The sequence below is a fragment of the Lolium rigidum genome, chromosome 4 (genome assembly GCF_022539505.1).
Source record: "Lolium rigidum isolate FL_2022 chromosome 4, APGP_CSIRO_Lrig_0.1, whole genome shotgun sequence".
Taxonomy (NCBI): Eukaryota; Viridiplantae; Streptophyta; class Magnoliopsida; order Poales; family Poaceae; genus Lolium; species Lolium rigidum.
The window spans coordinates 51,668,679-51,691,371 of NC_061511.1; the positions used below are offsets into that span (position 1 = coordinate 51,668,679).

At 46.7% G+C, this 22,693-nt stretch overlaps 3 protein-coding genes across 3 annotated transcripts; 2 read left to right on the forward strand and 1 right to left on the reverse strand.

Moving 5' to 3' along the window:
- Window positions 1-361: 361 nt before the first annotated feature.
- On the forward strand, window positions 362-856 carry LOC124647036 (AT-hook motif nuclear-localized protein 21-like). Its single transcript, XM_047187036.1, has one exon. It carries the CDS (start codon window positions 395-397, stop codon window positions 854-856), a length of 462 nt encoding a protein of 153 aa, XP_047042992.1. The 5' UTR covers window positions 362-394.
- Window positions 857-3,986: 3,130 nt separating this feature from the next.
- LOC124647037 (ABC transporter C family member 10-like) lies at window positions 3,987-10,612 on the forward strand. Its single transcript, XM_047187037.1, has 13 exons — window positions 3,987-4,631; window positions 4,881-4,979; window positions 5,019-5,969; window positions 6,440-6,760; window positions 7,124-7,210; window positions 7,344-7,943; window positions 8,309-8,473; window positions 8,545-8,839; window positions 8,967-9,181; window positions 9,248-9,553; window positions 9,882-9,945; window positions 10,142-10,381; window positions 10,503-10,612. Exons 1-13 carry the CDS (start codon window positions 3,987-3,989, stop codon window positions 10,610-10,612), a joined length of 4,098 nt encoding a protein of 1,365 aa, XP_047042993.1.
- A 644-nt stretch (window positions 10,613-11,256) lies between these two features.
- LOC124708209 lies at window positions 11,257-15,223 on the reverse strand. The gene is made up of 8 exons (XM_047239896.1): window positions 15,085-15,223; window positions 14,695-14,827; window positions 13,658-14,324; window positions 12,994-13,161; window positions 12,650-12,887; window positions 12,486-12,575; window positions 12,197-12,405; window positions 11,257-11,943 (listed from the first exon to the last, which is right to left on the reverse strand). Exons 1-8 carry the CDS (start codon window positions 15,221-15,223, stop codon window positions 11,620-11,622), a joined length of 1,968 nt encoding a protein of 655 aa, XP_047095852.1. The 3' UTR covers window positions 11,257-11,619.
- Between the last annotated feature and the right edge of the window lie 7,470 nt (window positions 15,224-22,693).

The window sequence follows — 22,693 nt, forward strand, 5'->3', positions numbered from 1 at the left end:
GACCTCGCCCAGAAAAGGGAGTAGAAACATGCACCATACCTATACTGTGTGCTGCGCAAAATGTTTTACAACCAGAAACACAGTTGGGAGCTTGTTAGGATGTTTGGACAATTTACAACTAAACTACTCCTCACGCACATTTCCCTGCTTAACAACTTCAAACATCATCGAGCCCGCCCATAAAAAGCCAGCGAACCACACTCTAATTAACCTCAACAAAGGACGTGCAGAGGCAACAAGAAAAACTTGTACCATGGGCATGGCGACAGCAGCCGCCGCGACGGACGATCTCCGGCAGCCGTGCAGGCCTCGGCCGGGCGCGCAGCTGTGCTCCGGCTCCAAGAACCGGGGCCCGAAGCCGCCGGTGGTGATCGCGCACGAGTGCCCCAGCGCGATGCGCGCCCACGTCCTGGAGGTGCCGGCGGGGCGCGACGTGCTGTCGTGCGTGGCGGCGTTCGCGCGGCGCGGGCGCCGCGGCGCGCTGGTGCTGGGCGCGGCCGGGCGCGTCGTGGACGCCGTGCTCTGCAGGGAGCCCTCGCCGCTGGTAATCCGGGGCACCGCGGAGATCTTGGGCCTGGTGGGGTGCTTCTTCCCGTCGTCCGCCTCGCCGGCGGGCGTGCCCGTGTTCCTGGCCGGGCCACGGGGCGGCGGCGTCGCGGAGGGAGGGCTCGTGGCCGCCGGGCCGGTGGTGATCATGGTGGCCATGTTCGTCGCGGCCGCGTTCGACCGGTTGCCGCTGGTGAAGGGGGACGAATCCGCCAGGGCTGACGCGTGCGGCGTGGCCGGACACTGGCGGTGCGCTGGCCTGCCGCTGCAGCAACAGTGCGGCTGGGCGCCGCTGGGCGCGAAGAGCTGAACGGGACAACGGAGCCGGTTTGAAGAGAGAGAGTACTTGGGCTGAGGTAGTGTGGGTTTGGAAGAAGGCCCGTACGAAATTTAGTCCAGCTTTGAATAGTTTCGTATACTTTTTCCCGTGTTCTTCTTGAAATCATTATCGCCATGTTCTTTGACTGTGAGTGTCGTTGCCTAATCGACGGTACCTCGGAGGAGGGATCCTCACGAGGGGAAGAAGAAGTAGGGGCCATAGGGCGGAGTGCACACGGGACGGTGGTACGCGAGTTACCCAGCTTCGGAACACCTGCACGATGACAGGGCCTACTGCTGCTTGTCTGGAATTATCTGGGCGCTTTCGCGTTGTTACAATGAGTTGTCGTTGTGCCTCTAGGGCTCCCGGGATCCGGCTTATAAAGGCGCACGGATCTAGGGTTTACACGGAGAGTCCTAGCCGGATTACAGACAGCCTAACTACGGTACAATATCTTGCCGTGCACGTCACGGATCCGCCTTCCATATACGTCGTACTTGGATCCGGGTTCCTCATGGGCCTCCATGGATCCGGGTCACTCCTATGTCGGTGCGGATCCGGCCTGCTGATCCTGGGCTGGACTTCTTCCTTCATGATCAACAGCAACTGGGCCGCCCGATGGGCCACATGCCTCATCACCGTCTGTAGGCCACCCGGGCTTGCCGGATCTAGGCACTGTCGATGGCACACCTATGAAGTATACCCACAACAGTGAGACAGCATAAACTTTTCATCAAGATACACTATTGTACCGGAGAACATATGAGGTCATGGCAGTTTCTAAATATCGTAGAGTAAACCCTATTTCTCTCCAGTCTCGCTATCCTAGCGGCGGCAGCGAGCGGGCAGCAGGCTGCAGGGGATGGCGAGGGGTGGAGCACGGGATGGTTACAGAGGACTGAGCCGGTGTCCAAGAAGAAGCCTAATAAAAAACATTCTTCAGATTTGGTGAAGTTGAGCCTGCTTGTGGATGTATCCAAGGCCGTGGCGGTGATGGCCATCAAGATAGAGATACAGGACGATTACAACATCCTGGGAAAATCTCTCTTTCGGTGGACAAGCAAAGATACTATGCAACTTTTGTTGTGATGGGCGAGGTGTACACGCATGTCTCGTAGCTGGCGTGGACACTCCACCCATCAAACGGAATACATGTTCAGGTTTTACTCAATATGGCAACAAGTTCATTAACACTACTCACAGAGAGTACAAACACATTACAAACGCATATGCAAACGCTCACACATACGTACACTCACCTCTAAGAGCGCACACACACTCTACCCCTATGAGCACCTTTGAGAGACTAAGTTCAAGAAACTGATTTGCCAGGTTTTGAGATTGAGGAAGTCACCACGGGCGTCTCGATGTCGACGGAAACGTCGCCTCCCACTGAAAAATATTCCGTCTTTTAATGAGATATCAAAGTGTCAAAACTGAGATTTAAACCAAAGTACCACTGTCCTCCTAACCATCCAATCACAGGTTGGTTCTTGCCATCCCCTACCCAAATAGCTTGACTTCCTGGATTTGTGTTCCTGGGCAGACAAACTAGGTCTAGTCAGTCAATGAATAATGCAAAAAAGAAGAAGGGTAGATGATTGATTCCCTTGTGACGAATGGTGGCTAAGCTCCATATTAACATACGTGATTAATTAAGATTGTCAACTTGATGCATATGGTCGGAGTCAAAAAGAAATGAGCATCATGTGGAGTTCATTGAACAGCATGTGTTGAAGGTTCTTGGTGCAAACTTCGAAAATTGGTACTAGATGATTGATTCCTTAATAGTAGGACGTTGCATGAACAAACAAAATTAATAGTACTGCCAAGTTGACTCGTTGTAAAGTTTATCAATATAATAGCGTGCAATGGAATTGTAGAGAATATAAATTGCTCTTAAGAAATATCGTATCTAATAATCGCTGGAATACAATATGCCAAAGAGGGCTGCTCCGGTGCTCCCCTAAACAAATCCCCCTAAACAAAGCTGTAGAGTTATAGTAGGGGCTTTTTTTCTGTGGTGCGTCCGCTGAAACCCATATCCAGCCCATGTATACTCGTCTATATTAATACGGTATATGCATGTCGCGTAAGAAAAAAAAAAAGATCAAGTGAGCAAGATCTTTATAGGACCTTTTTTATTTCAGCACACAGACGTGACCGTAGATACGTACAAAAACAAGGTACAACACAACGCGGGGCTGGATGGACGATGGACCTACACTGAAATTACGACCGTGCTCCTGCTTCCGAACAGGTATGGTCCACCGTTATTATATTTGACGGGTCTAAAAAAAATTCAGGGGAAGAGCACCGGAGCAGAAGAGTATGCCAAGATGGACATAAGAAGTTGACAAATACAGTACTCTCTCGCGCGCTGTCACTCCAAATAGAGTACTATGTTTTTAAGTCCAGGAATAGTTTTTAAATGTATACCCGCGCGCTATCACTCCAATCTCATAGTCTCTCTCGTTCCCTCTTGGAGCGTTGAGGCAAACCGGGAGCAGCCATGATTCGCGGCCAGCCTTCTTTCCCGACTCCACGACGGTCGTCGCCATCATCGGTGACCACGAGATCCAGTGCATTCGCGGCTTTCTTGCCCGGCGCCGGTGACAGCGATACCAGCCAGCCACGCGGCGTCTTCCCCGGCACCGGTAGCGTCCATATCAGGTGGCCTAGTCTGGGTTTTCGTCGTCGACTCCAAGCTAGGTTCAAGCCAGCCGCCGGCCGTGTCGTCGATGACACCAGCGCTGTGGAACTCAAATCCGGAGCTGCACCGTGCTCGCGTCTGGACGTCGTGACCACAAGGTGATTTCCTCGTGCCCGACCCTGTTATCACTCGCATCTTCTCACCTATTTGGGTGACGTTGTCTTGGTTTCTGATCCCATTTCTTTCGCGGTTTGCTCTTTTGCTCTGGCTGTGCACTGCAGCTTCGGGGCTCCTCGATTTTCTTTGTCCCGAGTCCCGACTAGTTTCTTTCATGGTTTGTGCAGGCCTGAAACAGGAGCTGATCCACCCCCGTGTGCAACAGAGGCTGAACATCTGTGTTCCCTCACAAGTCGGTGCTCTCCTCACTGTGTACATACATAGCTACCTGATGACCAGCACTTTGCATATATGCTGGTGGGTCATCTCACTCCAATACTTGTTCATAACTATATTTCAGGTGTGGCCTCATGTGCTTCAAAGGAAATGTTCAACTCCTCTACCCGCATGAATCGTCCGGTTTCAATCGGCATCGCCGCTCTGCTTGTATCCGTGCTCGCTCTCCAGTTGATCGCCAAAACTCTAAAGAGTAGAGCGTCGGCGCTCGGGCCACGGCTACGTTGGGCTGCCCTGCTGCTCAACGGCTGCCTGGGTTTGGTTTATCTTGAGCTAGGGCTCTGGATGCTGGTGTTCAATCGGGACGCTTCTGTTTATTGGTGTCTCGTAGCATTATCTCAAGGACTGAATTTGATCCTTACCAACTTGGCTCTCAGCATCGGACCTCGGCTTCTTGGAGCGGCATTTGTCCGGTCTTGGTTGGTCTTGCAGAGCATCTTCGCAGCGTTCATCTGTTATTCTTCAGTTGCTGATATTGTGGCACACATGACCATCACCGTCAAGGCTTGTTTAGATCTTCTGTCCCTACCAGGTGCAGCTCTCCACCTTATTTATGCCATTCGACCAAGCCCTGATGAAGAGGGTTATGAAGGAATCGGAGATGGTTCATACAAGCCCCTGAACACGGAGACGGATGGCGACGTAACTCCTTTTGCTCAAGCTGGTTTCCTCAGCGAGATGTCATTTTGGTGGTTGAATCCTTTGATGAAGATGGGCTATGAGAAGCCCATTGAGGACAAAGACATGCCACTTTTAGGCGCCACAGATCGAGCACACAACCAGTACCGATGTTCGGGGAGAAGCTGAAGCGAGTCGTTGGGGTCCGACTCCACGCCATCAATCTTCTGGACAATTGTTTCTTGCCACAGGCATGCGATCCTGGTCTCGGGTTTCTTTGCATTGCTCAAGATTCTCACCTTATCTACAGGCCCGATACTTCTCAAGGCATTCATCAATGTATCACTTGGGAAAGGGACCTTTGAATACCAAGGATGTGTGCTTGCTGCGGCAATGTTCATGTGCAAATGCTGTGAATCGTTGTCGCAGAGGCAGTGGTATTTCCGCACTCGGAGATTAGGACTACAGGTGAGGTCGTTCCTGTCTGCCGCTATTTATAAGAAACAACAGAGGCTGTCAAATGAAGGGAAACTGGAGCACTCTTCTGGACAAATCATCAATTATGCGACCGTTGACGCCTACCGGATCGGGGAATTCCCGTACTGGTTCCATCAGACATGGACAACAAGCGTTCAGCTCTGCATCGGTCTGGCGATTCTGTACAGCGCGGTTGGCACCGCGATGATTTCGTCGCTGGTCGTCATTGTCATCAACGTGCTCTGCAGCGCTCCGTTGGCCAAGCTGCAACACAGATTCCAGAGTAAGCTTATGGAAGCACAGGATGTGAGATTGAAGGCCATGTCCCAGTCACTACTTCATATGAAGGTCTTGAAACTATATGCATGGGAAGGCCACTTCAAGAAGGTCATCGAGGGGCTGAGGGAGGTCGAGTACAAGTGGTTATGGGCATTCCAGCTTAGGAGGGTGTACAACAATTTCCTCTTCTGGGCGTCGCCTGTTTTGGCTTCAGCAGCTACCTTCCTCACATGCTATATTTTGGAAATCCCTCTTGATGCTAGCAATGTCTTCACCTTCGTGGCAACTCTGCGTCTTGTGCATGACCCAGTTAGGTCAATACCGGATCTAATTGCAGTTGTGATACGAGCTAAGGTTGCTTTCACTCGGATAGTAAAGTTCCTTGATGCACCCGAGCTGAACGGGCAAGTGAGGAAGAGATACCATGCTGGCATTGATTATTACCATATAGCGATGAATTCATGCAGTCTCTCATGGGATGAGAGTGCACCAAAACCAACTCTAAAGAATGTGAATTTGGTAGTCAAAGCTGGAGAAAAAGTTGCAATTTGTGGAGAGGTAGGGTCAGGAAAGTCGACACTTTTGGCTGCTGTACTCGGAGAAGTCCCCAGGACTGAAGGCACGGTATGTTATCTTCACCTTTCCACGAAACACATGGGTATCAATTTGTGAGTTGGTTCGACTTTTCATGAACACATATGAACGATTGTATTATGGTGACTTCAAGGAACCAAATGTACAGATTTTTTTCCTACAAAACCAGTCAAACTTAGAGCAATTGACTTAGAACGAACATTGAAATTTCAATTATTTTGGAACGGAGCAAGTAATAGCTAGTCTGTGGCTGTGAGGGTGCACGTTCTGAGGACTAAATCCAACGAGCCCGAAGACACTCTGATCCAACAATGCTGGGGTGGTCTGACGGGATGCTAGGATCAGTAGTCCGATCCCTAGCCATCACTTTAAACTTACTTGACTATAGTTGTTGTTTTTGACGGTTACTTGACTATAGTTGTCAACTTGAAGTATGTTTATTAATTCTTTCTTCGTAAGTGCTTGATATCAAATTACTAATCTTTGGACAAACATTTCAGATCCAAGTATGTGGGAAAATAGCATACGTTTCTCAGAATGCATGGATCCAAACAGGAACTGTGCAAGACAATATTCTATTTGGATCTTCGATGGACAGGCAAAGATACCAAGACACACTTGAACGGTGCTCGTTGGTCAAAGACCTTGAAATGTTGCCATATGGAGATTGTACTGAAATTGGGGAGAGAGGAGTAAACCTCAGTGGTGGTCAGAAGCAGCGCGTCCAGCTTGCTCGTGCACTATACCAAAATGCAGATATATATCTTCTTGATGACCCTTTCAGTGCTGTTGATGCCCATACAGCAACAAGACTCTTCAATGTAAGGTTATGTCAGAAGTGTGCAAATTGTTTTGTCATTTTATTGTGAAACTGGGTTAGAGTAAATTACACGGACACACACCTTTTGGGGCTGATGCAACATAAAACCACAACTCCAAGTAATGTTACCTTTAGTTGACATTCTCGCCTTCTCTTCCCCAACACTACTGGCACAGGCAACATCATAGCAGCCAAGGTGATGGTGGTTATGTGAAAGAAAAAATAACTTGTTATTTCTTAGGGATACGGTTCTAGTCATGTGAAAAAATAACTAGAGTTGTAATTTTGTTTGTTACATCAGTCCCAAATGGTGTGCTTCTGTTTACTTACTCATTGTTTTATGAATCTCTTTGCTTTCTGACAGAAATATGTTATGGGTGCTCTATCAGACAAGACTGTCCTTTTGGTGACCCACCAAGTTGATTTTCTGCCCGTATTTGACTCCATTTTGGTATCTCTCTCTCTACCTCTAAAAACGTAACCATATGAGGATATTTTTGCCTCTATGTATTATATTTATCTGCAGTATTTTGGTTATTTGTCAATGTCATTTGCATCTGATACTACTGACGTATTTTGGGCAGTTAATGTCCAATGGAGAGGTTATCCGTTCTGGATCTTACCAAACTCTGTTGGCAGATTGTAAAGAATTTAAGGACCTTGTAAATGGCCATAAAGATACTAGTGGTGTTTCAGATCTTAATAACAACATACCCCCTAGCAGAGCTAAGGAAATATCGATAAATGAAAAAGATGGTAGTCATGGAAGCAGATATAGAGATTATGTGAAGCCATCACCAGCAGATCAACTGATCAAGAAAGAGGAAAAGGAAACTGGAGATGCTGGTGTTAAGCCTTATATGTATTACTTGCGGCAGAATAAAGGCTTGGTGTATGCCTCTTTTGCTGTGATTTCTCACATGATTTTCATTGCTGGGCAGATAGCCCAGAGTTCGTGGATGGCCGCCAATGTCCAAAATCCTCATATTAGTACACTGAAGTTAATTAATGTGTACATTGTTATCGGAGTTTGCACAATGTTCTTCTTGCTATCAAGATCTTTATCAGTCATTATTCTTGGGATTCAGACATCAAGATTCTTATTTTCCCAGTTACTCAGTTCCTTGTTTCGTGCACCCATGTCATTTTTTGATACTACTCCTATAGGAAGAGTTCTTAGCCGGGTAAGAATTCTTAAAGAAGATATACTCCCTCCCTCGGTCATGTATACAAGGCCACTTAGTCTTATCTTAATCAAACATGTTTAAGTTTGAACAGATTTATATAAAAATATTAACATCTACAATGCCCAATGAATATAGTTTGAAAGCATACTGATTTGATGATAGATCTGACGATCCTGATTTTGTTGTGTACATATTGACATTTATTTCTGTAAAACTTGGTCAAACTTAAACCATTTGACTTAAGACAAGATTAAGTGGTCTTGTATACATGGACATAGATAGTACAAGCAATTATACTTTTGTTCTACACCTGGAGAGTTTATCATGAGGGGTTAACTCGCTCCCTTTCTCTTCTAATGCAGGTCTCTTTGGATTTGAACATCCTTGACCTTGATATTCCGTTTGCTTTCATGTTCAGCCTTGCTGCCAGCTTAAATGCATATAGCAATCTAGGGGTACTGGCTGTTGTTAAATGGGAAGTTCTACTTGTATCCGTGCCAATGGTTGTTTTGGCAACTAGGTTGCAGGTAATTGGTGTGACTTCTTTTCTCTATGGATCATCCCCGTTTCTTGGGTTATCATACTCCAATTCATGCAGAGGTACTATCTAGCCACGGCTAAGGAATTGATGCGGATCAGTGGCACTACCAAGTCTACTCTAGCAAATCACTTGAGTGAATCAATTTCAGGGGCTATAACAGTAAGGGCCTTTGGGGAAGAAGATCGCTTCTTTACTGAAAATTTGGATCTTGTTGACAAGAATGCCAGTCCATGTTTCCATAATTTTGCAGCAACTGAATGGTTGATTCAACGTCTGGAAATAATGAGCGCCGTGGTTCTTTCTTTTTCTGCTTTTCTCATGGTTCTTCTCCCTCAAGGAACTTTTAGCCCTGGTAAATTAACATTATGAAATGCAGTTTTAATCCTGATGTGTATGTGCCAGAGTCAACTAACTATATGTATTTGACACTATTCAGTAAATTAACATTACAAATGGTATGATAAATTCCTTTTGCACAGGTTTTGTGGGAATGGCACTGTCTTATGGTCTTTCCCTGAACACGTCGTTTGTTTTCTCTATTCAAAACCAATGCAAGCTCGCAAATCAAATAATTTCGGTGGAACGGGTGAGGCAGTACATGGACATAAAAAGTGAAGCAGCAGAAGTTGTCGAAGAAAATCGACCAGCACCAGATTGGCCCAAAGATGGCAGTGTGGAGCTTACAGATTTGAAGGTAATATTTACATGTACAAGGTACCATCCTATTAACAAACTTATGCAATTGACTTTCATTCAACAGATTAGGTATAGGAAAGATGCTCCCTTTGTACTGCATGGAATCACTTGCAAGTTTGAAGCTGGAGATAAGATTGGTATAGTTGGTCGGACAGGAAGTGGCAAGACAACACTAATTGGTGCGCTTTTTCGACTTGTTGAACCTGCTGGAGGGAAAATAATTATAGACTCCGTGGACATCAGTACAGTAGGCTTACATGACCTGCGTTCGCGTTTGGGTATCATTCCACAAGATCCAACACTTTTTCAGGGTACAGTAAGATACAATCTAGATCCTCTTGGGCAATTCTCAGATCAACAAATATGGGAGGTAAAATGTGCAGAGCTATCTACGTTGCTTTTTCTCGTCTTACCCAAACCCAATAATCAGATAACATTAAAATGAAAAAATGTTACACCAAAAGAACCCAATGTATTTGTTAGTCATGGGGCATTTCTCTTTAGGACCGTGGTAATTCAGGTCAGTTGCTGTGATAATAGACCTAACGATTTCAGAAAGTTCAGCACATTATCAAATGGGGTGAATAAACTGAATTAGGCAAATCCTGTATGACATGTTGGTTTTTTCATAACAAAAGACCTAGACATAATGTTGCATTTCAAAAGGAATCACTAAAGTGGATTTCAATGTGCTGCAGGTTCTTGACAAATGCCAACTTCTTGAAGTTGTCGAGGAGAAAGAACAGGGATTGGATTCACATGGTAGGAGACTTCAGATCTGAACAGAAAGCTATGCTCTAGTTATCTCGAAAATTCAAAATAGGTGTCAAAATGTGTTTGCCCTATATATGTCAAATAGTTAGTAGTCTTAGCATATGCCTATTAGCTACATCATCGCGATAGCATGGTGTTTGTAACTATCTCCTTCATAGTACTGATTAAGAGCTTATCATAATAGTTATGGAAGACGGATCAAACTGGAGCATGGGCCAAAGGCAGCTCTTCTCTCTGGGACGTGTACTTTTGAGAAGGTGCCGTATCTTAGTTCTTGATGAGGCCACAGCTTCTATAGACAATGCAACAGATGCCGTCCTTCAGAAAACAATTCGGAGAGAATTCAAAAATTGCACTGTTATTACAGTTGCTCACCGTATACCAACAGTTATGGACTGTGATATGGTACTTGCAATGAGTGACGGTATGTTTCTCTTACCGGCACCTTACTATTGACCAGCATCAGTTAATATGGAATATGTGGATTATAGTTGAAACCAAATGTATTGTGGATCTTTCCATACTAATGATGTGAACACTTCCAGGGAGAGTAGTGGAGTATGACAGACCTGCAAAGCTCATGAAAACTGAAGGATCTCTCTTTCGCGAGCTGGTCAAGGAGTACTGGTCATACACATCGAAAACAACTATTTAGAGGACTTTGTTGATTTCGTTTGTATACTTGCTGCATCGCTCCAAGAGATGAACTTAATTCAGCTTTAACAAAAGAGATATGCTTACCTCAAAAAAAAAGATGTACAGTAACATATGCTTACCTTAGAGGAATTCATCTATTTGGAATCTGAAGAAAATACAGTGGTATCTGCCGGTTATTTTCTCAAAAAATTAGTTCGCTATCTCTTGCTACCAGAAATTCTGAGTATCATAAGGTGCATTGTCGCCACCCTTCAGAATTGCTGAAGATGAGTACAGCAAGTCCCTGAAGATTTCCAGTAATAAGATATATAAATGGCCAAATAGGAGGTACATACAAATCTGCAACCCTGCTCACTATACTGATTAGTAAGGCTAAGGGGGAGCTCATAGTATTACCAAGGTAATAGTAGAGCACCGAACTGGTCTTTACACACCTTAGAGCCAATGCACACTTCTGCCTTTGCATGCGATACAACTTGAGCATATGTATTTGCTGACAATGTATGGTGAAGTCTTTTGTCCATTAGTACATATTTATGTATAGTTGCCACCAGGCCTTGTTACTTATTTATGCTGAGTTCATTGACTTCACAAATGAAGTTACATGCCAGAGTCTGTTGAACTACAAACCTGAACTGGCAATACTCGTTGATGCATGCAAAAAATACTGGAAAAAAAAACTTGAATTTAACAAGTCTAGAAGCTGAGCTAGAAGCCCAAAATATGTCAGCCTTATGCATACCTTGATTAGAGAGTAGAAAACATGCCAAAGACGCACAGGGCACCAACAGGAATAGCTTCTACATGCTACTTGCCTAATTCTCATCATTCTGTTTCACAAACTAGAACTGGTCTACGAAAACAACATTGGACTGTGGTAGGTTTGCTCCTAATTCATCCCCATCAATTCAAACAGACACATGTCCCTGCGTTGCTCTGTACAAAGTCGCTATAACCTTTAACAGCCATCAGTCTCTTGCCATTCCGAGTCGACATCTGGGTTTGTCATTCCTCCCCATCAACCGAAGAATCATGGCTTGAGCGAACCCTTTTAACAGCCCTAGGATGAGTAACTTCAGCACGAATTATATGGACCATGAATGCGGAACTTTCCCCGCCCTTTGCCGGTACAAAGATGCAGATGTCGCCCACCTGCACTTGGTTGTCACACACGAAGTCCAACCAGTTGCCTGCAAGCATGCACGTGCCTTTTTCTATGAAGAATCTCGGCCGCCACTTCTCACTCTTGCCCAGCACCTGAAGTGTGACAGTCCCATTTTCATCCGGAAAGTGTGCAGCTGTGGCTAAGGCGCGTTCCTTCGAAATGATCTGGTTACATGTGGACAAGATTCGATGTCATTACACAAGAAACAATAAAGGAAAACTTAGGCTGAACGGAAAAGGCATGGTTTCAATTGTGAAGCAAGAAAGAATCATTTATCCAATCATTTAGAAAGTTCACGAGAACTTGACGATGCCAGGATTTTACCGGGGAATATAGAAAGCTGGAATGTAGCTACCACAACCAGTTCATATCAAAAACAGTGAGATGCACATTCGATATAGAAGAACAGAAATATACCAGAAGAGGACTAGGTAGTTGAACATCGCAGTTCCTCATGGTAGCTACGAATACAATAGCTTCTGGTTGAATCTTCTGGATAAGAGGGTTTACTTTCTCCATCTGTGCTCCAGATAGACAGCTCCTAAATATTACCCCATAATCAGCTTCTGGAGGTGTTGGATGATCATCCGACTCAAAAGATTTGTATTCTCGAGCATTGTCTTCTTCTGTACAGAAGTTCACAGATAAATAAATCCGCAAGCAATTAAGATTTGATGCATATGTGCATGCACGCTGACAAGGTAACCTGATTTCTCAGATGAAGAGGGTGTCAGAGCCGCCTTTGTAGTATTCTGGCTAGAACTGCCCCTTCCACAGCTAGAGGATTTTTTAGTTCCTGTTAATCTTGTGGTATCATCATGGTGCTCCTTGAAGTATTAAAATAATTTATACGACTTTCCTCCGTATTACCTTGATTTGAGCAAACATCAGTTCTTCCAAAAGGGGAATGATGGATGCTTGCTTCTGTAAACCGAAGGATTTCAGGTTGGATTTCCTGTGCAAGTTCATCTATTTTTTCCTCATCTACTTTAAGATCACATTGCCCTGGTAAGACTTGATCCTTTGAGTTGGAGAAAATATGAAGATCATCTTCTGCTACTTCTGTCTCGGTTTTTGGATTATCAGTGTACGGTGTTCTTTTACGGAACTGCATAATAACCATAAAAAGCAAGAATGGGAAAATAATACACCTTTAGAAATTGTATGCTGCAAACACAAACTACAGAGTGAATAAGGTAGAGAAAACAACATACAGGAAGTATTCCAAATGTGGCAAACTTGTAATGTTGACGATGCAGGTCAGCAATCGCGATAAATTGGAAATCATGCTTAGAAACATGGCAGATCCTAGGCACTGAGTAGTTAATTTCACGGTCTACAATTCGCCCTCTAGGAAGATCCAGGTGGTCCATGTAAGCAATCTACAAAACCAGAGTTTGAAACAATGTTCATAGTAGGAATAAAGTTATGAACACTTTTGGCAAAAGAAAATCTAGCATTGAAAAGGATAACATCAATAAATCCAGATACGATGTATTTAAATAGGAAATTGCACAAGCTGCAGCATCACAGTAACAAACAGAAGAAGATATGTATACGGACTGCAGTATGAACTGAATATAACTGCAGCATTCACAGTACAATAACTGTGGCATCAGCAAAGAAATGCCAACAACAAAATCATAATGCAATATGAATGGCTTATAAGTTTAACTTGAGAACGCCATTGCCACCATAATTGCAGCATCAACGAAATCAAACAGAGTGCAACATGAAGTACTTATAAGTTATAACTGCAGAATCACCATAGCAATAACAACAGAAAAGAAATGCCAACAGCAGCATCAAACCCATGTCATGAGTGCACTAGTGTACAACAGGAGGGAGGGAAGGAGGGGAGGAATTGAGAGGTCAAACCATGAGCAAAGGCAAGCACCCGCCAACCCAGAAGTTGGTCTTTTTTTCCTCCCTGGACTTGAACTGAAATTTCTGGACGTCGTCCATCAGATGCTCCGTGATATGGCCAGCCCAATCGAGGTCCTGAACCTTTGACATATCTTCAAGGGGCCACAGGTAGTCAAGATCTATTGTATTTCCAGTGGTGGGGGTGAGCACTGCTGCAAGTGCAATAAGAAAAAATGTCCTCATGAAGGACTCCTCGTCCTCGTTGTTCTTCAGCAAACTAACAGCATGGGGGATGGATGCCCTTAGTCCGTTATTTAAGTACAGAGCTCGTAGTTCCTCGATTTTGTCCGTCTTCTCTCCGTGCAGCACAATGGGTCTTCCCCCTGACGGTACACCCAAAATTTTCTGAACAAGGGACTTGGTGAAAACTATTGTCTTGTCCGCGTTAATTCTGAACTCAGAGAATGGAGGGTTTATTTTCCCCATTATCCACTCAGCCAGCGGCTCGTGGACAGTGAACTTGCCAATACGGTTGAAATGCTCAAATCCATACTTTGCAACATATTCCTGCTGCCGGGGTGTAAGACCCCGCATAATCTGCCGAATACGTAATGCACTGAAACGGCTCCTGATGCCCACTTCACCCTGTAATGCTTCATTCATGGACCCAACTCCTTTCCTGTGTAGTCAAAGGAAACAAGCAACATATAAGTACGTGTGACCTTATAACACTGTCCCTCAAAAATGGCATGGGGAAAACTGTTATATAAAGCATAGAAAAACAGGCAAACAACATGTGTACAAGATCTAACTGCAACATGGCATTCAAATGTCGCATGAACAATCGGTGGAAAAAAATTATGAAACAAAGAATGAGAACATTACATACCCTACTGGTTCAACATATCAAATTATCAACTGCAACATTGGATGCAACTACACATATAGATGCAGAAACAAGACATTGTACTACAATTATCCCATGGTATCTTACTTCTCATTAACGGACAACTTTGATGACAGTGGAGGGGATTTTTGCTAGGGCTGACCTGCGGATTGACTGGCGATGACCAAGATGCCTGGGAGGTAGCCCGACAGAGTCCACTTTGCCCCACTTTCGCTTCGCCTTGCGCTTTATGTGTGCCCCTCTCCCGAAATACCTCCGATCTTGGGGGTCAGTTGCTGCATCCCAACACTCAACAAATTAATTTTTGCTCCTTCCCAGAAGATGCTCCTCAATTGAAAGTAAAAAAATCTAGGCTTGTTCATGTAATCGCGTATCGCATCTAGAAAGGGGTTTTCTTGCGAGATTTTCAGCTGGTTCGGTTCACCATTTTTGCGATGAATTCCAGTGAAATATGCAGGAGCCGAACTAACATTTCAAGTCGCTTGGAGCAGAAGATGAAACTGTTAAAAAAAAGGAACTTTGGGCCGCCCACCTGTCGGTCCTGGTTGCGGGAGATGGAGGGAGGCCAGCGCCGCCGCCGCTTGCATCGAGCTCGCCGCCGCCTCGTCCGCCATTTGGAGCTGCTGCAGCTCGCCTGCAGATCGCCGCCGTCCTACCATCGACCCCCGCATTCGTCGGCCGTCCCCGGCTGTGCGGCACAGAGAGCCGTCGCAGCTCGTCGCCGCCGCCGTATCCAGTGTCGTTATTTGTGAGGTTTGCCACCGGCGGCGGATCGATGGGAGAAGCGGATAATGGGAGCAGGGAAGGGGACCGGAATGTTGTAGTGGGACTGTGTTTTTTTTTTCTTTTTTCACGCCGAAACGCCGGAGAAGCCTGCGCGAAGAAGGGGGCGAGAAACCGTGGACGCGGGTCAGCCCCAGCCGTCGCGTCGCGTGGACGGGGGGGTCAACGCACATGGAAGGTGTCGTGGAAGGAGGGGGCGAGATCGTGGCGATGGGAGTTTTTTTTTCTCTCTTTCCTCTCGCGAGCGAAATCCACGCGTCGGGTCGCATAGGGCTGGCACACGCGGGTCAATGCACATGGACGAGGTGTGGAGGGCGCCGTGGTAGCAGGATTCCGTGGTTGAGAGGATTCCGCTGCGAATGAATTCCGGCGGCGGGCATTTAGAGCATCTCCACGGTTTGCCCTTCCCACGCCCGAAAATTTAGAGCATCTCCACGGTTTGCCCTTCCCACGTCCGAAATTCGGGAAAATTTACGTCCAAAAATTTGGCGTGAGGAGGACTAGTTTCCCAGCCGCGATCTCAGGCGAAGACGTCGATCTAAATTTGAAAAACGGAAACTTGACAAAATACGGCTTAAAACGATTGAATTTAGACTAAATTTAATGATATTTACTATATAGAGGGCGAAGTTCATACATAGAGGCCGAATTCGAATATATTTCGACTTCGGCCGTGGATGCAAATAAAACTAAATAAAACACGGCGCTCTACATGCCGAAATGGCGGTAGAACACCGTGTAGTCGTCGTCGCCGTCGCCGCCATCATCCGAAGGTGGCGCCTGGCTGCTGGTGCCCTGGCCGGGGTCTCCCCACCGGCCACCGTCGCGCGGCGGGGACGGCGAGGGCTTGTACCATTCGTCCTCGGACTCCTCGAGGTCGATGACGGGCACGGGGACGCCGAACGGAGGCGTCGCAGGTCGGCGGTAGCGAGCGACGTCGTCGAGGAGCCTCGCCTGCCGCTTCGCCTCCTCCTTCTCCCACTGCTCCCTCGACCAGGCGCAGACCTGGTCGAGGGGCATGGCGTTGTCAGCGGGGACGAGGTCCTGGAGGGACCTCGCCATGACGGCCTCGAGGATGGCGGCGTCCTCGGCGCTTTCGGCCTCCTCCACCTGCACCTTCGCCGGCTTGCGCTTCCGCTCGCCGGAGGTGTCGGGTTCACGCTTGGGGCGGAGCCGTCCTTGTGCCGTTGAGGGCTCGCGGATGACGATCCCGCCGCCGCCGCGCGCGCGGTTGCTCGGCGGGGAAGACGGCTCCTTTTTCACCGGCGCCCATGATGGCGCCGACCTGGAGATCGGCGTCGACCTCGACGCCGAACCGGACGACGAGGAACTGGCAGCCATGCGCCGTGGCTGCCAGCTGCTTACCCGGCGGCGGCTGGCCGATGCCCTCGACAGCGGGGGCATCGTCAAGAGGGGAAGTTGCCGCCCTCGATGTGCTCGAGGACGACCTCGAGCGTCCGGCCCGGCACGCTCCACCACCGCTTGCGTCCGGCGGTGTTGTTGCGCGGAGGCGGAGGCGGCGGACCGTCGTAGGAGGCGAGCTCCTGCTCTCACCGCCGAAGGAAGTAGGAGTTCCACGCCGTGTAGTTGTCGGGGTGGTAGCGTGGCTCGGCACGGTCCTAGTCCGACAATGTTAGTCGGACCTCCTCGATGACGACGTCGAGGGCTCGCCCCTGGGGCGGCGGCGGGATTGGCACGCCGCCCGCACTTAGCCGCCAACCGCCGCCGGGAGGCCTCGTGTCCGGCGGGCAGGGGTACCCCGCCTGGTGGAGGAGGTGCCCCTCCCACGCGTGGAGCGACCGGCGGGGAAAGCCGTTGTCGGCCACGCCGTCTTCGTCGTTGAACGCCATGGATCTCGTCGAGGGTCGAGGGAAGAGGAAGAGGAAGAGGAAGAGTGGTGCGACGCGTCGCGGCGAGCGGGGTATTTAGGCGGGTCTGGAGCCGGCGATTTAATACCGCGTGGATGCTACGCGTCCGCGGCGAGCTGCGCGGAAGACGATGCGTCTGCCACTGACCGGCCGGGTCCACCTCTGCGGCGACGATGAAGCGAAAGCGCGGGAGAGATTTCTCGGCGTTTCGCGCGCTTTCGCTTCGTCCGGAGTCCCCGAGCGCGCCTCGGGGGACCGGGGATGGCGTGGGCTCGCCGGATGAATGAAGGCCCCAATCCGGACGAAATCGAGGAACCGGGGGCGCGACTGGACCGAATTTCGCTGTCCGGATGAGAAAAACGGCGCTCGGGGCCAAGTCGGGGAGACGAGTGGGGATGCTCTTACTATTTAGTCCAAAAAGCACTACTTGCTCCGTCCGCACCAAAAAGTGTCCAAATTTTGTTTAAAATCAAATGCATCTAAATAGTACTAGATAGATTCATCCTAATTTTGATTAATCTTTATCACTTTTGGTGGGAGTACCTCTTCGATTCATACATTACATACAATTCAAGAAAGTGGTACGACTACATCATAGTATCATTTAAGGTTACAGAAAGACAAGACCGCAATTGCGAAATTACATCAGATCGCAATCCGCCAGATCCCTCCTCCCGCATCGTCTTCCTCGCTCGCAGGCGCCCCTCCGCCTGATTCCTCCAGCTGCTCTCCTCCGCCCAGAAAGTCCCTGGTGCGGTCCATCCCGGAAGCCGCCCACCGTCCAATTCGCCAAAAGCTCCCTCTTCCAGGGATCACAGCGCACTGCCCCGTCCTGCGCCTCCTGCTTCACCGACGATCTGGCTGCGTCGCCCAGCTCGTGGCCCAACTCGCGGCAGCTCCAGGTCACCCAGCTGCACTCCATGGAAGCCGGCCGCACCTCCAGGTCCACATGCGCACAACACAAGACCTTCTTCCTCGCTCGGCTGCACAGCAGATAACCATGCTTCTTCCAGGCCTCAACTTCTCTCCACCTGAAGAGGAATGAATCATCCCTGAAGAGGAAGGCAACATATTAGGTCCAAGTAACACTAATAATAAATATTGTAACCGTAAACGGTGACAAGAGCACAAGTTAGTTACAAGCTACACATACACGAGGTAGGTGCTTAAATTGCTAGACCCATCGCTTTCGCTCAAGAATAAATTCCTGTTCAAATACCCATCATCCCAGCTAGTAGTACATGCATGCCTAATTTGGTGCATATGGTACAAAACAGAATAAATCTGATGCCTAATTTGTTGCTTCATCGCTGCAAGTTGCACACAATTAAAACTTAGTAGAATCCACCTGCAATTAACTGCAAAAGCCTGCAAATGGCAGGTGGTTCCACCAAATCTTTTCAGATCCCAGCTGTAACTGACCATACTTAACCCAAATTTAAGCTCATCATGTGATTCCACGAAATTAATGTGCTTGTGCGGCCGGAGCATACTTACCAGGACGGTGAGGGGGGAGGCGTACATCATCGTGCCAAAGATGGTGCAGAGGAGCATGCATAGCACCACGATCAGCATGAACACTGCCTCGCCACCGAGAAAGTAGAGCACCCTCAGCTGCATGAACGCACGCACGGCCATGGGATTAGGCACAAGTGACAAGATGGAAGTTTGTGATAACATGAAGGTGTTTCCACACTCCACGGTATTTCTAATATAGCTGGATGTGTTAACACAGTACGAAACAGCCATGGAATAGTTGTTCAGGACTTCAGGATACTAACCTCCAACGGCAGATATTCCGGCCTCTGCGGGGCATAACCTCCCTGGTACCATGAATATAAACTGGGAAACTGTCACAGGCATAACAACCAAAGTAATTTCAGCAGGATATCATACTTCATGCTCATCTAACCTCGAGAAAAGGTTCAAAGCTTGTTACTTCATGTTATGACTAAAAAGGTGACACCAGGACCTGACCTTCAAGTGATCAGTACCAATTAATGGTGAGTCGGATATATCCTTGTTCAACAGCACCTTAGGAAAATCCATCACCAGTAGGGGCTTGATGAATACTGTAGTGGATAGATCAACAAAAGATAAATGTCAAACTCTACCTTAACATGTGAGAATCTGAGAGGCAACTTCAGTTAATATAATTCAGAAAATGCACACGGGAGCCAGAGATTTAACAAATAATGATGATAGAAACCGGCGTGCATTTCATCAGTTTTATGATTTTCAGGAGCCTAATGATTCACAAGTAAGGATGATAGAAACCGGCATGCATGGTCTGAAGAAGGAAAGCAGATAAGCTCATGGAGTACACCTACAGGTCGTACACCTACAGGTCGCCTCCGAGCTCATTCACATCAAAAAGACACACTCCAATACTAGAAATATGACAATAAGCTCATGGAGTACTAAGCTAAAGGAGCATCTGGTTGATTAAAGTGAATTCAGATACCATCTTCATTATACTACTATACTCCAGATTAAAGTGAATTTAAAAGTACAGGAGTGGGTATTTTAGGCAGAATACTCGGCAGGTTGTACAATTACACTGAATTACCTTCTCAACAGGTTGTACAATTAAACATAATTTAAAAGTGGATTTTATTTAGACTGTAATGTCATCATAGTTTAAACTTTAAAGTATATACTCCTACTCCATCACCTTAACGGAGAACTGAAGTGTTTATACTCCTACTCCCACAGAAAACTCATCTTAAAGAATACACTCCTACTCAGAAAATAAAGCAACTACTCCATAATAAGCATACAGCACTAGAAAGAACAATTAAATGCAGAACCAGCAAGCTATACTAAGAACAACAAAAGCAAGAAGTATGTACTGCAGTATCTAACAGGGAATCGAGTGCATAAGCTAGCTAGCTTCTCATTCACCATAGTTTATCAAACAGGAAACCTGTGCATGCGCACATACTGCAGTATTTAGGGAGTATTATCTTTATGGCACAAACAAAGGAGACGACCAAAATACCATTACCCTGTTGACCGGAGCAGCGGATAATTATACTGCTGCCTTACAAGTCGTATGAATTCTGACAGCGAAACCAAAAACTCCACATGAACTCTAACATTAAGCGAATTGTGTTCGAATCTGGACTGAATTCAGGAGTATTTCTATGGCAGACGATGGAGAAGTTGAGGTAGTAATGGAGGTGACTCGCCGAAGAGGAAGTGTCCAAGGCTGCCGTTGGGAAAATACGGGTAGACAAGCATCTTGTTGCCGGCTCTGGCCCCGGCGGCGGAGAAGGCGCATCAGCCGAGGAGGGAGGCCAGGTTCCGGAGCTGCACCTTGAGCAGCAGCCTCACCTTCGTGAGGATCTCTGGCACCCCTTGCAGCATCTCGAGGTTGCAGCCGGAAAAGCCGGCGATGGCGGCCTCCAGCACGAGCAGTTCTATGAAGACGCGCCACTGGTCCTCCCGCCCCGATATGCCGGCACCATCATCGTCGTTCCCGCAGATCGAGCGTGCAAAAATGCGACCTTTCACCTCGAATGGAAGCGAGATTCATCCAGGAAAAAAAGGCAGTGCTGGGGAGCGACCTGCGGGGAGAAAGGAGGTGGTGGAGACTCCGACTCAAGGTGACGGACGAGTCAGATGGAGGATGGCCTTGTCGGGAAGCTGACGGGTGATCCAGCTCAACTTGGCGGCAGGGCTCGGAAAGAATACAAACAACTCGACCTCCAGGTTTAACATTCCAAACATAGTACAAAAACACCGCCGCCGCATCCAGACAAGCTCACCTTAAACATGTATCTACACCAACTAGAGACGTCCACCACAGCAACCTCATGCTTCTCCAGCCTCCTCCGTTGCCAACTGGAACCTGCAAGACCACAACAGGGCCAACAAAGATTAACCTCCAACCGGGAAATGTTACAATTACTAACCATTATTTCACCATCTCAAATGCCAAACCCAGCTACTGCTTCAAAAAATTGATGCTAAAAGAGGTAATCTGTACATTTTGCACTACATCTTCTAATGGTGCAGAGGGCAAAGAAATAACAAAAAGCAATAAGGCCAATCATAATAAACGGCAAATGAACCAATTATGCCCTTTCTCAACAAGGACAGTACATGGTGAAACAGATTGCCAGCAATACATTCTTCTACAAATTGTAACTGACAAAACCGAGACAAATACAGTACACATTCAGGCTTTATAACTCACAAAATATCTATCTACTTTGTTGAACCACTAGTCCAGATCAGCTCCAAAAAGCTCCAGGTTAATTCAGCTCACATTCGATGCAAGCCAGGTTTAAGCTTTACATTCATCAACTCGACCAAACAACTAGTTTAATAAATACAAGAGTATAGGGATCACCAAAACCCACAAGTGTAGGGATCACAAGACCACTTCATCAGAGAAGCAACTCAGTATGGATGCGCACATTTAGGAATAAAATTTCCATATACACCACAAAAGCAGCAGAAAGAAAATTAAGCTCCAGAAAATACTCCCAACACAGGACCAAAGCAAAATATATATATACAGGTTCTTCCTTTGGAGCATACAGGTTGTCAAGTAACAAATCACGCACAAAAACTGTGTTACCTAGGTGCCATGGCACACTCGGTGTCACAGGTATGCCCGATACAAACTAGCACCAAAGTGCCAGTAGTAGTCTGGGGAGATTACCAAACCAAGCACTGATATGAAAAGGATCAAACAATCATCCAATGGAATTGAACATTTCGATAACTGAAAAATGCCATATCTCTTCATCAAAGTAGTACTTGAATTCACTCAGATAATTGCATAAGTTGCTTTGCCGAGGAAAGAAACAGACATCTCTAGTCCAAAAAGGCAAGCTTTGTTATTACTTAAAATTTTGGAACTTCTATTATGTACTGTGTTCAGCCCCTACTACTTTAGCAACGGACCACATTCAACAAACATACAAGCTTTGATTTGGTAACAGACCAACATAGATTAACCTCCAACTGGAAAAAGGTAACAATTACTAAACATTATTTAACTTATTGATTTGGATAGAGAAATGGTCACCTGTATATCTCCAAAGGTCAGTTTATCTAGTCCGTCCCTTTCCATCAGGACATCTTCCAGTTTGCTGCATCATAGTAGTGCATTCAAAAAGAACAATGAGTAACCATCGATTGTCAAAGATTAACAAATCTGGAGGCTGTTGTCATGCACTCTTGAGTCATTCACCTTACCATCACTCTTCTATTTTCATCCTTCAGTACTGCATGCTCTTCCTCTTGGCCAGTCTTGTTTTCTTTCAGCACTTGTATTTCCTACAAGCAGCACAAAGAGTGAGTCAGCAACTGAGTGCAAAATCTTTCAGAAAAACGTGCAATGTGGGGGATGCAATCATAAAACTCACATTTGTCCTCACTCTAAATGGCCTATGAATTGTTCTCTTGAGCTTTCCCCTTGCTCTGTATTCACTGGGATACGACACTACTAACATCAGCTTCCGTACTCTGTATTCA

What these genes read in the sequence shown, in the direction of transcription:
- LOC124647036 (XM_047187036.1), top strand. Translation starts at nt 395, where the DNA reads ATGCGCGCCCACGTCCTGGAGGTGCCGGCGGGGCGCGACGTGCTGTCG.
- LOC124647037 (XM_047187037.1), top strand. Translation starts at nt 3,987, where the DNA reads ATGCTGGTGGGTCATCTCACTCCAATACTTGTTCATAACTATATTTCA. An exon ending in ACGTAACTCCTTTTGCTCAA is followed by an intron (nt 4,632 to 4,880) that starts GCTGGTTTCCTC and finishes GCATTGCTCAAG; the next exon opens with ATTCTCACCTTATCTACAGG. An exon ending in TAGGAAGAGTTCTTAGCCGG is followed by an intron (nt 7,944 to 8,308) that starts GTAAGAATTCTT and finishes CTTCTAATGCAG; the next exon opens with GTCTCTTTGGATTTGAACAT.
- LOC124708209 (XM_047239896.1), bottom strand. Translation starts at nt 15,223, where the DNA reads ATGCGGGGGTCGATGGTAGGACGGCGGCGATCTGCAGGCGAGCTGCAG. An exon ending in CATCGCCAGTCAATCCGCAG is followed by an intron (nt 14,325 to 14,694) that starts GTCAGCCCTAGC and finishes TTGACTACACAG; the next exon opens with GAAAGGAGTTGGGTCCATGA. An exon ending in TGATGTTTGCTCAAATCAAG is followed by an intron (nt 12,576 to 12,649) that starts GTAATACGGAGG and finishes CAAGATTAACAG; the next exon opens with GAACTAAAAAATCCTCTAGC.